The sequence below is a fragment of the Chenopodium album genome, chromosome 22 (assembly GCF_948465745.1).
Source record: "Chenopodium album chromosome 22, dcCheAlbu1.1, whole genome shotgun sequence".
In the NCBI taxonomy this organism is placed as follows: domain Eukaryota; kingdom Viridiplantae; phylum Streptophyta; class Magnoliopsida; order Caryophyllales; family Amaranthaceae; genus Chenopodium; species Chenopodium album.
In genome coordinates this window covers 16,817,279-16,832,519 of record NC_137855.1, presented here as the reverse complement: position 1 = coordinate 16,832,519, position 15,241 = coordinate 16,817,279, and the positions used below count along the sequence as shown (strand labels likewise).

The 15,241-nt window shown below is 34.2% G+C and overlaps 1 protein-coding gene across 1 annotated transcript; it reads left to right on the top strand.

Moving 5' to 3' along the window:
* The first annotated feature begins 988 nt into the window (after positions 1 to 988).
* Positions 989 to 9,483, top strand: LOC145605581 (cationic amino acid transporter 7, chloroplastic-like). Its single transcript, XM_081661650.1, has 5 exons — positions 989 to 1,505; positions 1,660 to 1,879; positions 2,092 to 2,440; positions 4,234 to 4,465; positions 8,696 to 9,483. Exons 1-5 carry the CDS (start codon positions 1,112 to 1,114, stop codon positions 9,250 to 9,252), a joined length of 1,752 nt encoding a protein of 583 aa, XP_081517776.1. The 5' UTR covers positions 989 to 1,111; the 3' UTR covers positions 9,253 to 9,483.
* Positions 9,484 to 15,241: the final 5,758 nt, after the last annotated feature.

Here is a 15,241-nt window from a genome sequence, read left to right as displayed (position 1 = left end):
TGTATAAAATATTATTTCATATATTATATCTTTTACTTTTTTTTTTGGTGTTCCACCTAGTTCACTCTTTGGGATAATTCAAATTTCGGACTCAGTTCTAAGTAAAAATAAAGATTCAAACTTTTTTAATATCATTTAAAAATACGATTATTATTTTTTGGCAGATAATAAATTAACATTATAATTCGTAATAAAAATTTGTAAATACCGTGTGTGACACGGGTGTTAGGGCATATTTTCTTCAACTTAATTTCTGTCCAGTTCAGTTCAATTCAGTACCAAATTTTCTTTTTATATATCCTCTGTTTTTTTATATGCATCACTTTCACAGTTGCACTATTCACATACCATGGTTGACTTAATTTTTTCACCTCTCAAAAATGAATAAATGTTATTATATTATATATCATTAGATTCGGCATAATGTCTAGTTTCATAATATAATTTTGTTATAATATTTACTAATGCACAATTAAAGATATTTATGGTCAAAGTAGCGTCTCGGTAAATGTGCCGATCAAACTGATGCGTATAAAAAAAAACATAGGGAGTAATAAACAATTAAGTTCAGTTCAATAAATAAGAAAATACCCTTAAAGCATGTTCTCTTCAGATTATTTTTAGTTCAATTCTTAATATCCTCCTCTTATAAAATATTCAGTTTAGTCAATCAATTTAGACACTTAATCTAGGATACTGATTTTGACACACCCTTAATTGATTTTGGCACACCCATACGAGAAGAGCATAGAAAATTGTGCTCTTACATAAGGGTATGCCAAAATCAATTAAAGGTGTGTTAAAATCATTTCCCCTTATTCCATTGTAGGAGTTAAACTCTCATAGGGAGTAGAAAACCCAACAACACAACTGTCCTTATCTTCAATTCTTAATTTCAACTTTATTTTTCCTTTTATATTTTCACTACTCCTTAATCTATTTTAACTGGTTAGCAGCAACTTTTCCACTTCCCAACTCCACCATTTCCGTCCCTTCCTTCTCTCCACTCCCAAAACAAGCAACCCCCCTTACAAAAACCCAAAACAGAGTCATCTCATCTCATCTCAACTCCCCTTCAAATCTTCATTACAAATTTCCAATCACTACAACAATGGCACAATCAATAGAATCACCTCCCTCTTCATTTTCTACCATCTCTGCATACTTCCGGGCCCTTAGTCAAACCCCGCAACGCCTCGCTCGCCGAGCCATCTCCGTCTCCACCCCTTTCGAAGAACTCAGCCATGTCCGAGCCCGCTCCGGGCCCGACATGCGACGATCCCTCCGTTGGTACGACCTCGTTGGCCTCGGCATCGGCGGCATGGTCGGCGCTGGCATCTTCGTCACCGCCGGTAAAGCCTCTCATTCTTACGCTGGCCCTGCCGTTGTCCTTTCTTACGCCATTGCCGGCCTTTGCGCTCTTCTCTCCGCCTTCTGCTACACCGAGTTCGCCGTTGATATCCCCCTTGCCGGCGGCGCCTTCACCTATCTCCGCGTCACCTTCGGTAACTAACCTTAACCTTCCTATGTTTTTTATTTATTAATTACTCGCAACTTTGGAGTATTATTTGTGAGATATAAAATATTCCAAAATTGCGAGTAATTTGGACCGGAAGTAGTAGAAAAAGATGGGATTGTAATTATGTAACGATGAAACAGGGGAATTTGCTGCATTCTTTACTGGAGCGAATTTAGTGTTGGACTATGTACTATCCAATGCCGCCGTTGCTAGAAGTTTCACTGCTTATTTCGGCACCGCAATCGGTATCTCCACCTCTAAATGGAGGTTTACTCTCTCTCTCTTTCCTAAAGGGTTCAATGAAATCGACGTCATTGCCGTCCTCGTCGTTCTCATCATCACCATCATCATTTGTTATAGGTACATTAAACCCGACAATGCATTACTTTGACTACTAATATAAATAACAAACAATTAAAAATGTCACCTCTATTTGCAATGATTTGACGTAAGTTATAATTAAAAAAAATGTATTTATCATTGTAAATAATAAGAAACGAAGGTAATATAAAAAAATCTACCAATATAAATATATATCAAATAAATCTAACAATGTAATTGTTTTTTTACAGTACAAGGGAGAGTTCAGTAGTGAACATGCTACTAACAGCACTACATTTGGTATTCATTGGATTCATAATAGTGATGGGATACACAAAAGGAGATGTAAAGAATTTTACGAAACCAGAGAACCCGAATAACCCGGGTGGGTTTCTACCATACGGGTTGACCGGAGTGTTTAATGGAGCAGCATTGGTTTACTTGAGTTACATTGGATATGACGCCGTTTCGACAATGGCTGAGGAAGTTCATAACCCGGTTAAAGATATTCCAATTGGAGTTTCGGGTTCCGTTATTATCGTCACTGTTCTATACTGCTTGATGTCTATTTCCATGTCCATGCTCCTTCCATACGACGCCGTACGTCTTCCAATCAAAATTCATTTTTTTAAGTAATATTTTCACTTTTTATTTAAATAATTATTATTTCATGGGAGTATGGGTCCTATTTGGCTATTATGGTTTACCCCCAACCTTAAAGTATTTCATCAATTTGTTAAAAAATTTAATAATAAATAAGATTTTTTTAAATTAATAAATTAAAATTTTGATTTAAAAATTGTTAAATATATCAAAACAGAAAATATATATTTAACTGTATAGAGAATCACAAATGACAATAATATATGTGAGATTTAGACCAAGATACATTGTTGTATCATATAATAATATCCAATTGATTCAAAAAAAGAAATAATCAAATTCAATACTTAATTTAACTAAATTAATTGACCTATCGATAAAATTCTTGGTGTTGAAGGTTATGACTTATGCCTTATGAGTAATTATAATCTTTAATTGTCATAAATATGAATTTAATATTCCATGTGATGCATTTGAATATACTTTATCAGGTCATAGGTACCACACTAAACGAATCACTTGAAAGGTACAAGATGCTCCAATGAAAATTGATGCATGACTCTTAAAATAAGGAGTAGTCATTGGATATTGACGATTCTAGATCAGAGTAAAGATTTAAATAATATTTTTTAAAAAAAAAATTATACTTAGGGTCTATTTTCATTGACTGAATTAAACTGAACTGAATATTTTATGAGAAAATAAAATTAAGAACTTAACTGAAAATAATTTGGAGAGAACAAACCCTTACTTTTTTTTTTAAACAGTATTTACTCTAATTTATTACAAGGATTATTATTTATTTTATTTAACTCCTATTTATGTCTCTTTGGTCTTTATTTGTTTTATTTCTTTTGATTTTGTGTAATTTTTAAATCTTTTTGGTAGTTCAACTATAAAAGGTTTGACATTTGCGTGCACACAATAAATTCTAAATACTCATATAATCTGTATACGGTTTATATAAAGGCCTTATATAAAAGCATACTCGTAAAAAAGAACTCATATCATCATACAAAAAGTTTGATTGTGATACTCCGTATTTCATTGAGATATATTTTGACTACTGTATGTAGATTAGAAAAAAACAAACCAAAAAACTCTTACTGAGTTGGAAAGGTCAAACCATTCTGACAGATACGCATGTGATTATGAAACTATGATTGTTGCCATTAGTTTTATTTTACTATTTTTGTAAACTTATCTAAACTATTTCTATGAACCAAATTCACATTTAATTAAAAAAATCATACTTAAGTTTCAATTTAAATATATCCCTTTTTCTTTTATTTTAGTTAAAAAATCTCTATGTTTATCTCTACTTTAAAAATTGTCTGTGCAATTTCAAAAGTGATGCATCTAATTAAAACGGAAAAAATATAAGTACTTCAGTCTCATTAAGACTGTTCTATAAATATAATGTCTTTAAACGTTTTTAACCATGTGCGGTATATGATGGTGAGGGTCTTTTGCTCTCTCCATTATTTTTAAGTGTTTAGCTCGTAAATACTGAACAAAAAAACCACGTAAATTGATGTGTGGTTAGTGTATTCTCATCACCTACTATTTTTTTTACAAAAAAAGAAAAATACCAAGTATATTCGTTTGGATAATTTATTTTGATAATTTATGAAATTGAACTACTACCTTCGTTACAGGTTACGTGCAACGATTATATATTTTTACCTCTCTATTTTATGTCAAATAGTTGCACATAACCTATAACGGAGGGAGTAATACAAAAATATTTTGGTGGTAAAAAACTTAATTTTGGTGATGGGGTTGTACAGATAGACCCAGAAGCAGCATTTACAGGGGCATTCAAGGGAGAAAAGGGATTGGAATGGGTGTCAAAAGTGATAGGAGGTGGGGCAAGTTTTGGGATATTAACATCATTAATGGTGTCGATGTTGGGTCAAGCTCGTTACATGTGTGTAATCGGACGGTCAAGTGTTGTTCCATCTTGGTTTGCTCGGGTCCACCCTTACACATCTACACCCGTCAACGCTTCCGCTTTTCTCGGTAACGTTGCTTTCTCTTCCTTTTCGACCCGTACCTACTCATTCCTACTATTATTCTTATATCTTATTACTATTGTGTTTTGGCTTCATCTATTATCTAATCCTCTATTAATAACTAATTATGGCTTCGGTTACTAGTCGGTCAAAGATTTGAGGATCACTTGGTCAAGAGTTACTGGTCGGTCAGGGACTTAGGGATTATTCGGTCAATTAATTAGGGGTTACTCAGTAAGTTGATTAGGTTTACTTAGTCGATTGGTCAAGGATAATTCGATCAATCAAGAATTATCCGATTAGTATCTGATGTGTGTTACCTTGTCACATGATGTAGCTAATCACACAAAAAAGCACTTAATTCGTACTCGTAATAATTTTGAGACTCTGTTTTTTTTTTTTAATTATTTTTTTTTCTCACTTTTTGGTTGCTTTATGTATTTGATTTTGTTTTTTTTCGTGGTTTTGTTTGTTGTTTCTCTCAAGTTAGGCCGTTGTGTTTTCGGTTATTACACAGTTGTGTAAAGCAATTTGCTTTCTTTGTGAATCGTGTAAGTTTTAGGTTTGATATTCTATATTTATGGATTTTTATTTATTTATTTATTTTCTTATAAGAGGTAAAAAAAGGCACATCTTTTTTTTACACACTCTAAGACCTTGTTTGGTTGACAACACATAAAATGTGAGAAGTGAAAATTTATGAAATTTGATAAATTGAGAATTAGTTTAGTTGACACATAAAAGCAAAAATGGGGGAAGTAGAACTTTCTAGGAATTTTCAATCCCACAAAATGTAGAAATTTACATAGTTCCCCTTAGGTAAGTTGAAATTTCTATGGAAAAATTAATTCCCTCATTACTAGTCAAACAACTTTAAGAAATTTCAATGAATTTGATTAAGTAATTTAATTTCCATATATTAGAAGTTCACGGGAATTTTCATTTCCTATGTTAACCAAACGACCCCTAATGCAATTTATTTATGAATATCAACAAACTTAATTGATCGAGTTTTAATTATGGGTTTTTGTTTGTTGTTTCTTTCAATAGGTCGTTGTGTTTATGGTTATTGTAATTGGGTTGTGTAGTGCAATTTGCTTCCTTTGTAAATCGCTTATTACTATGGTCGTTTCATCTTCAATTCTTCACCATGATAAAAAAAAGGTATTCAGAATACACTTGACATTGGTTTTTATAAATAGAAGTAAAAATCACATCATTATAGCTGTTATAGGGGTTTAAAATGCAATTGAATTTTGAATGTCATCAGCATAATTGGTCAAGTTTTAATACTGTATGAACTAGGAGTCTTGCATTTACGAATATATAGCTATCTACAACTGCCTCTTGTGACTCTGTACATGAATAAAAAATATAGCTGGCCAAAACTGAAGAATAATTTGGTTTTAGAAAAAAAAAAGTTTAGTTTTATGAAGAGCATGGTTGGAAGATTCTTTTTCAATAAGGACCTAGTACTAATTTAATTAGTGCACCCTACAAAATATTCTATGAAGTAGATATTGTCGAGTAATTTGATTGGTTAATTATTGACACTACTTACAGTATGTGACGCTTTTATATGTGCTTACGTAACAAATACGGATTACAAATAATAGTTTGAACTTTAAAGTTGATTTTTTTTTTTTTTTTTTTTTTTTTTTTTTTTTTTTTTTAAAAAAAAAAAAAAAATGTTCTCCGTATATTCTTGCCTCATTAGAAATTTTATGTAATTTTAAGACTAATGACATATTAAAATGTCTATCAAATTGGAGCTGAATGTTAGAATTCATGGATGCTTATTTTCATGTAATGTACCTTCAATGGCCCGTAAATTTCAAGTAAAACACGAAGAAATTGGGCGTAAATAAACTCTTTCCAAAACTCTAAAAAAACCCCAAATAAACGACGTCAGCGTATTCAATTGAACAAGTTGGTTCATCTAAAAGTTCACACGAGTGATACATCTAAACGATTATTTAGAAGATTGCTGATGATATAGTTGTTGTCTTGTATAATATACATAGGTACAACTTCAACTTTCATGGGTAGCTGAAGTGTGTCATGTTGATGTGGGAAATGTTGTCATAACATCATTTATTATTGTTTTGATAACCTGAAAATTTATATATAGACAACCTTACGTGTTGTTTTTGGACTATATGGGAAGATATGTATGAATGATCATTAGTAATGGATTACAAAAGCCGCAAATGAAACAACATGTGGGTCATAGTTTTATGAAATTTTATTGTTTTTGTGTAATTGTCGGCCATTTTCATTTGCAATAAAAATCCATTCATGTATAATGTGGGAATTGTAAAAGAAAACTTGTTGGATTATTAAATTTGATCTTTTTACTTTGGGGGGGTGGGGGTGGTGGTGGAGGATAGGTTTGTTGTTAGGTTTTAAATGTGTTATTTGCGTACTCGTGTCAGATATGGGTACATTCTAGAGTGGTGGAGGAATGGAGGATATGTTGTTAGATTTTGAATGTGTTAGTTGTGTACTCGTGTTAGATAAGGGTACATATTATGTATGGTAATTTTCATATAACCGCCTTATTAGCATGGTGTAGTGTGTTTAGTGTCGATATCTATATTTGAAGGTGATGGATCTGAAACGAGTATTTGATGTAAGATGAAGAGTGCGGGTAAGATAATATCTCACGTCCTTTTTATAATTTTATTGCTTATTTTGGGGTAGAATTTGGGTTGGTCGGTGACACATCACACATGAAGTGCTATTGGACAGAACATCTGATTTTAGAGTGGAAGTGCTCTCTTGGTGTAAAGCTTTAGGGTTCAATTTCAGCAATAAAGTTGCTTTTAAATCTCTTAGGTTATCAAGCATGGCTGTATGAGATCCCAAGGGACTTCAGGCTTTAAAGACATGGGAAAAACGTTTATGTTTTTTCTGTGGCTCAAAGAGTCATGAAAATTGAGTATTTTAAACATAAATATTTGAAGTAGTGTTTAACATTTGTTACATTTGAATTCTATATTCAAAGCGTCAAACCTACCAAAAAATTTTTAATTAATTGAAATATGATTTGTTACACCACTGCACTACTAATGTAAGTATAATTAGTGAAAATTTAAGCTAATTTTAAGTGCTTTAAGTTTGAAATCAAGTATTTCTCATAAATTTCGCCTTAAATTTTTGGTTTGCTAGCTACCTTCAATTGTTAGCGAATTTATTTAATAACACGTGGCACATAATCTGTATTGGAATGCTTTTTGATATATACATATAGATTCAGCCAAAAAAGAAAATCTGTTTTATTATATCTTATCATCTTATGGTATAAGAATTACCTCAAATAATTGTCAATAGCTGAATCTAGTGATATGCATTTAGTGAATTAACGCGATTTATGTACCTATACTTGTTTCATGCTCTATTTGAGATCTCTGATGATTGGAAATATACAATATACGTGCCAAAAGGTTGTGTTCCCTATTTTGTAAAGACTAGATACCAAGGAAAGTTGAGCTAGATTTTGATTCAGAGGGCTAGTCATTGTTCTAATGTTGAGTTTAAGATTCTAGGAAAGTTTAGATGGGGTAAAGTGAATATAATAGCTACTTTAGTTACTATTTAAGTTGCTTGAGAACGCCGACTTTGTTAAAAAAAGCATTGTTCTTAATACCCTTTTGATCTGTACCATTAGCTCTTATGAAAGTGATACTTTGGTTGCATTATGCTCTCTTGATGATCTTCCTTTTTTGAAATATGCTTTAGTGGATAGACTATTTAAGTGGAATACTCTTATCACTTTTGAGAAGTTTTCAAGTGCTCAATCTTTAGTAAGTTATGCTCATTGGTGGATGTTCAATGGAATCGAAAATGTTCTTTTCAAATGAAAGTATATTGCTTGTGAAGCTTCCCCTCTAGGAGAAGGGCGGCTAGAATCATAACCATGCGTATCATGGGGTATTTGAGAATTTATTAAACAGATGCGCTACTGGTATCTTTAATTGTTCCGAATTTAGTGTTTCTCCTTGATGAAGGCAGGCTTTGTTTCATTCAACTCGTAGAGATTGAAAGAACTTTTATCATTTGAATATCTTATCTGTACTTATATTATCTGAACTTATTTTAACTGTTTATGCAAGTGTAACTTATATTATCTGAACTTTCAAGACATAAGATTAATTAATTATGTTGAATTTAATGATACACTTGATGAATTAACAAGGATCATATGTCCTTAATACTCATATTACTTCTCTTGCAGGAATTTTGACAGCAGCCATTGCAATGTTCACTGATCTTGATATTCTTCTCAACCTAGTATCAATTGGCACGCTCTTTGTCTTTTACATGGTCGCAAATGCTGTAGTTTATCGACGATATGTAGCTATAGGAACGACTAATCCATGGCCTACATTATCGTTCCTCTGCTCTTTTTCAGTCACCTCTATTCTGTTCACACTTATATGGCATTTTGTACCATCTGGTAGACTTCAAGATATAATGCTCGGCGTATGTGCCATCATCGCCATAGCTCTCTTGCAGTTATTTCAGTGGCTCGTTCCCCAGGCACGTAAACCTGAGTTTTGGGGTGTTCCTTTGATGCCATGGCTACCATCAATGTCTATATTCCTCAACATTTTCTTGTTGGGCTCACTCGATGGACCCTCGTACATTCGATTTGTATTTTTCTCTGTTCTTGCTACTGTTGTATATGTATTGTATAGTGTCCATGCTAGCTTTGATGCAGAGAAAAAGGGGAGTTTGAGCACAAAGAACGACATAATGGTCTTAAAGCATCAAGACATAGGTGGAGTGTGAGTTCTCAACTTCTCATATGAAGTTACCATTTAGTCTTAGCAAGTACTAAGTATAAAGTTCCGTCTTTGTAACATTCCTTATCTATCCTCTTATAAATGTCTTTTGACATTTACTTAGCTTACTTTCATGTACAAGTCAAAAGAATGAATTTGAGGGAATTTTGTTAAGAAAAGGAAACATAATTACATAAGGAATGAGATGAGGATTGTACCCGTTGTTTAAAATTAATAATCACATTGTCTCATTTTCGAACCATAATTCTTCATGTTTTGACTAAAATATCCATAACACTAAATTACTAATTTTGATCTTAGGTGATAAAAAAATGTGACGATTTCTGAACATTCTAATATAGTACAGTTTGCATATGTGACTATTAATTCTGAATGGACGTAATATTTACCAATACCAATAAAGTAAGCAGTGGCGGCGGTGTAAGAAGACTCATATGGTCTTTAAATAATTTAGGGAAGATGAAGTCCACTAAAAAGATTTGGAAGGGGATATTGACTTGTGGATAGAAAGTTTCTTTGTGGAAAGTGGAGAAATATCATAGAGATGTTCTTGCAATAAAGGAGGTCCAAATGATTCTTTTTGGTGACTTATCTTGAAGATGCTTTGTGGAATCACAAGCTTTGTGTAATTCTAATTGGTGGCTGTTTGATCCTAAAAAGAAATGCCATATAAACAGATACAATTTTTAGCACTTTGACTTTCTAAATTCAACAATAATTCCATCTAATACAGTAAGTTTGAATTATATGGACTTTATATCACGAATATTCATATCCATGTACATACACTGCAACATGTAAGAAGTGTTATTCTTACTCTTATCACCTCTAATTTCTTATAGTATCTGCAGGCTACGATTCCAGATAAGGATTGTGGATAAATCTCACATAATTAGAATTCTCCATGAAAGAATTGTAGGAGTTTCAGTTCAGTTCAACTCCAATCAATTCAGTTCAGTTCTTATCTTAATTTCCTTCTCTCATTTAGTTCATAAGTTCATTTCATTCAATCAGAACAGGCCCTAAAGATGGTCGGTCTTATTTTGAAAGGTCGCAACTATTGATTAACTTAGGGCGGTCCTAACCTTAGAGGGCTACTTCCCAAATTGGTCCCTAAGATGCTTTTGCTCGACTTGACCGGTTAGTAGTGTCATATGTTGTATTGTTTTCGTAATGCGTTAAAAAATAAATAAAAAATCTTCCATCATTGATGAATCACATTTATATAGAGTTTATCGGCACATTTATGCTAGTTTTATAGTTGCTTTTTAGGTCTTTTAGTCGTTTTTTAGGTTGCAAATGCATAAGTTGTTTTTTTGTGCTCTATTACGCTTCGTTTGTGTTTTTCTTAATGTTTCAGGTGATTTCATAGTCATTTGAACGCTTTCAGAGTAGTTTTGGAAGAATCGGACAATTAAAGGATGAAATGTCGATGAATCGAGGTCGCTTAATGAAGGATATGTGTTGATGGAAGCTTAATATGATATTAACATGCATGAGGAATGAATATACCATTCACAAGGGTCGCTATGCATCTTCCGGAAATGAATTTGAGTTAGAAACGAAGTTAAACGATGTTTTACAAAGTGGCAAAACTGACCTTTGTCCACTCTTTTGATCATAACTTGAGTTCTACAAATCGGATTGATGCGATTAAAATTGCGTTAGAAACTAGACTTGAAAAGCTTTCCAATGATAGGTCACACGGCTCAAGACGCTTTCTAGAATAGAATTTATAAGCGTTTGAATCCAAGTAATGCTGTCAGCCACCCGCGGGATTTTGCTACGGGTCTGTCCCGCGCCCGCTCGAGGCCTGCCGCAGCTACTGCCAGCCCGCAGCCACCGACCTGCGCCCGCAGGTTCTGACGAGCAGCCAAGTCAGCCGACGAGGCTTCGTCGCTGCACATCTTCACTCGTCCCTTGATTTATCGATCTTATTCGTGCCACGTCATCTTTTATCATCCAATAATAATTCAACTTATGTAATCTTTATTTTCTTATTTCTTTTCTTTATTTATTTTTTAGATTAGAATTTAGGATGATATAAATACTCAAGGGATAATTATTTTCCCTTATGTCTTTTATATCTTTTATTATTTTACGTTCGTTTTAGTTTTCTCTCTTGAACCCTAGTTTCTCATGGCATCTCCATGGATTCTTCCATGGATGATTCTTGGGTTTACTATTTTAATTCGTTGAGGTATTTTATTTCTATTTTTTCTTGCTTTTTATTATGTTTTATTCCTTAGATCTAGTTTTATTTATTTATTTCATGCTAGAGTAGTTTTATTTCTAGGGTTTGGGAATCCATGTTTATATTATGAATCTTGATTGATAATTTTAATATTTTGATTATTCATATCTCTAATTGATAGTGTTTTTATTGATAATCTTGCAACCTGATCAATTGTATGATTAATTCATGTTAATAAGAGTTTGAATCGAAAGATCTTACTTTTAGAGGCTTCCCTACAATTAGCAATTCTGATTATGTTAGCGACCGAACTACATATGTTGAATTGAGAGTGTTAAGACCCGACCGTAGGCTTAGCAATTGCTCTAGATAATTGATTGACTGAATTATTATTGATATTTGATAGATTCAAAACTATAAACATGGTGAACCATGACCCTAGGTCTTTTTATTCCCATTTCAATTTAGACTATATTTTTATCTCAATTTCGTGACTTAGTTTAATTTCACGAAATTCTTAGAGGTTAGATTTAATAGCCATCTCTCTGTGGATTCGACCCTACTTACCCTACTACATTGTTAGTTGGTTTTGTTAGGAATTTATTTTTGACAGATGTATGACAACCTATCAATCATACATTGTAAACACGCCCATCCCTCCCTTTACACCATCTTCATTTTATAAGCAGGCCAACCACCACACACCCCGACCTAAGCTAGCAACCAACCAACAATCATGTTTTCAGAACCTAGGACTACATCCAACACTTGCGATTGCAATTATAGTCTAGCTTGAGTGGCTTTGTTTGCATTGTGGGGCGTTTGGTGGGAATGACTAAGTGTTAGGAATCACCTCTTTCCTTTTTGTATTTCCCTTCCTTTCCTGTATTTTCCTTATGTAATGCCCCCCAAGTTTTATGAGTTCTAGGTAGAATTATTTTATTACAGTCATTGTAGTGTTCAATTCTATGTTACTGCAAATTAAAGCTCTTTAAGAGGTGAATGATTAATGAAATCTAAGATCTGTACCCCGCCATATATTGCTTTTAAACTTGTGTGTTATTTTAGACCTTTATAGACATTTTGCGTTCCTTTTTTTTAAGCATCCCTACCAAACCAAGAGACCCTCCAAACAAATTATCTTCTCGTCGGACCCGCTTATGAACGCCAAAACGCTTTGACTAGATTGGCCTTCACAAGCCCCGGCTGAACCTCGCACTTACTCTTGTTGACTGTAGACAAGCTAACAGTGCTCAAGCCTTTTTACTTGTGTTGCTCCTTGTTGCGAACTACATACATAAATACTTTGCTTACACCTTCATTGCTCCTAGACAAGTATGCACAACATGAACCCGGTATCAAAATACTCGAAATGTGGCAGTTAGTATCAAAGCCAAGGATGAACCTAGAGCTTGTACAGAGACGGAGACAATGAAGGAAAGACTTGCTTGGCTTGAAGGCATGTCGAAACAATGGGTCATGCTTGAGAAAAGGCTGTCCAAATTCGAAGACATTATAATAAAGCAAGCTGACTAGATTGTTTGGCTTACGATGACCGTGGACAGACTTTGGAACAACTCAATTATGTACAAGGGCTGGCCGATGAGGCACTAGACAAAAGTGCCACGCTAATGCATGCTCAGAGAGGCCATAGGGGAGTTGATTGTGTAAAGATAAAACCACAAAATGAAACTTTGAACCTTTAATGGCACGAGATACTCGAAGGAAGTCGATAATTTTATTTTTGACATAGAACAATTCGGCATAATTTGTCAACTAGAAGACTATATGAAGGTAAAAAAACATCCACAATGTACTTGGTAGATGATGCAAAGCTTTAGTGGCGCACCAAGTATGCCGACATCTTAGCAAAAAGGACGTTAGTTTATACTTGGGAGGAATTAAAAGAAGGAACAAACTCATGAGAGAATTATACCCAGAGAATAGTGTTTTCATTGCCCGTACGAAGCTGGAAACATTACAACATAAGAGCTCCATTCGTGAGTATGTGAAAGAGTATTATGCTTGCATGTTGGAGATCCATGACATGTCCGAGAAGCACAAATTGTTCAACTTTTTCAGGGATTGAAGGATTGGGCTCTAAGGGAGATTTGACACTAGAAAATAAATATCATGTCTAGGACCATAGCCGAAACAAAAAGGTTGATAGATTACTCATCAGATAAGGTATCTAACCAGAAGAAAGGAAATAGAAGGTTAATAACAATTACCCTGAAGAGCGCCTCTAGAGACTCTCAAGTTAGTTCAAATAGTTTGGGGAGTAGATACAAGAGTGGGGGAGAAGACTCACAGAAGAGTGGAGCATCATCATCCACAAACAAAAGTGACCTATCAAGTTCATCATTATGGAGCAAGCCCCTTCATCACTTACATACTCTGTCATGGACCACATAAATGGTTCGACTACTGGGACAAATGAGGAAATTGACAACCTTCAGAAAAGCTATATGCTATGTGTATGAACTTGAGAAAGGGGAAGACAAAGAGGAGGATGAGATCAGTGCAAAAAGGGCCCTCTAAGTTGGGTGCAGTGTACTCCATGGGTAAAGAAACTTCAGAAGATAGGCGTCAATCAACTGACTTGATGTATTGGAAGTGTTAATAAATGGGAAGAAGGCTCGAGCAGTGGTAGACACGGGAACCACTCATTATTTTGCCACAAAGGGTGAGGCAAGTAGACTTAGATTGACGGCAATGCACGGTGGTGGGCTCATGAAGGTCATTAATTCTGATGCTTGAACAATTCACAGCATCGTAAAAAGTGTGAAAGCCAAGATTAGAGATTGGAGTGGAAGCCTTGACTTTACGGTGGCAACAATGGATGATTTTAAATGGTGTTCGGAATGGATTTCCTCCTTGTTAGCAAAGCGATACCAATGTCCCATTTGGGTTCTTTGCTTGTGGTGGGTCGCTAGCTATGCCTCTTGTGGATGTGCCCATATGATAAAGAAAGGAAAGAACAGACGGACCTTCTCTTTTCTGCAATGCACAACTTTAAAAGGGAATGAAGAGGAATGAGCCAACATTCCTTGCTACTCTATCAGTGAAAGAAGATGAGATACGTGATGATATCCCTCCTGCCATAGAAGGGTTGCTCAAAGATATTATTTTAGAGGTGATAATTGGGCGGGCTGGGCTGAGGCAAAAAAAGCCCATTTCTCAAGTTGGGCCGAGTCGGGCTAAGTTTCGTGCCGAAAAACCGCCTAACTAGTCGGGGCGGGCCAAAAAAGGTCAACTAAAATTGTATAAAATCGCAATCCCAAACTCGCCCAAAAAATTTAAAATGTCGGGCCAAGCCGAGCCTGACCCAATATGGGCTAGAAAAAATTGCCCAAAACCCGCCCAAAATCAGGCCAGCGAGCTAGGCTCACTTTGATCAACTCTAATCACAAATTCTTAGCTACACACTGGTGTAGCTAAACTAGCTGCAACAGCTTTAAATGTGAACATATAATACATAAAAAATGAACATACATATTTTTCTCTTCCTTATATTTTAACTCTATCACTCTTCTTCTTTCTTAGTTCTATTAATTTTCTTTCTCTTCTGGTTTATTCTCAATTTAAAATTTTCTCTCTTCTCTTTTTTCTCTTTCCTTAAAAGTTTACTTTACTTGACTTCAATCTTTAAATTTCTTTGTCCTACTCCGAATATTCTCCAATTTATCACTACTGTAGCATTCTTTATCGTCATCATCTTTGTCTCCATCATAAATCTTGAGGTAATTTAATTTGAATTTTTTTTTTTTGTGTTTATGAA

Bases quoted from the DNA above. Each gene is read 5' to 3' on its own strand.
- LOC145605581 (XM_081661650.1), top strand. From the start codon at position 1,112: ATGGCACAATCAATAGAATCACCTCCCTCTTCATTTTCTACCATCTCT. The intron at 1,506-1,659 runs GTAACTAACCTT...ACGATGAAACAG, and splicing joins CTATCTCCGCGTCACCTTCG to GGGAATTTGCTGCATTCTTT. The intron at 2,441-4,233 runs GTACGTCTTCCA...GGGGTTGTACAG, and splicing joins TGCTCCTTCCATACGACGCC to ATAGACCCAGAAGCAGCATT.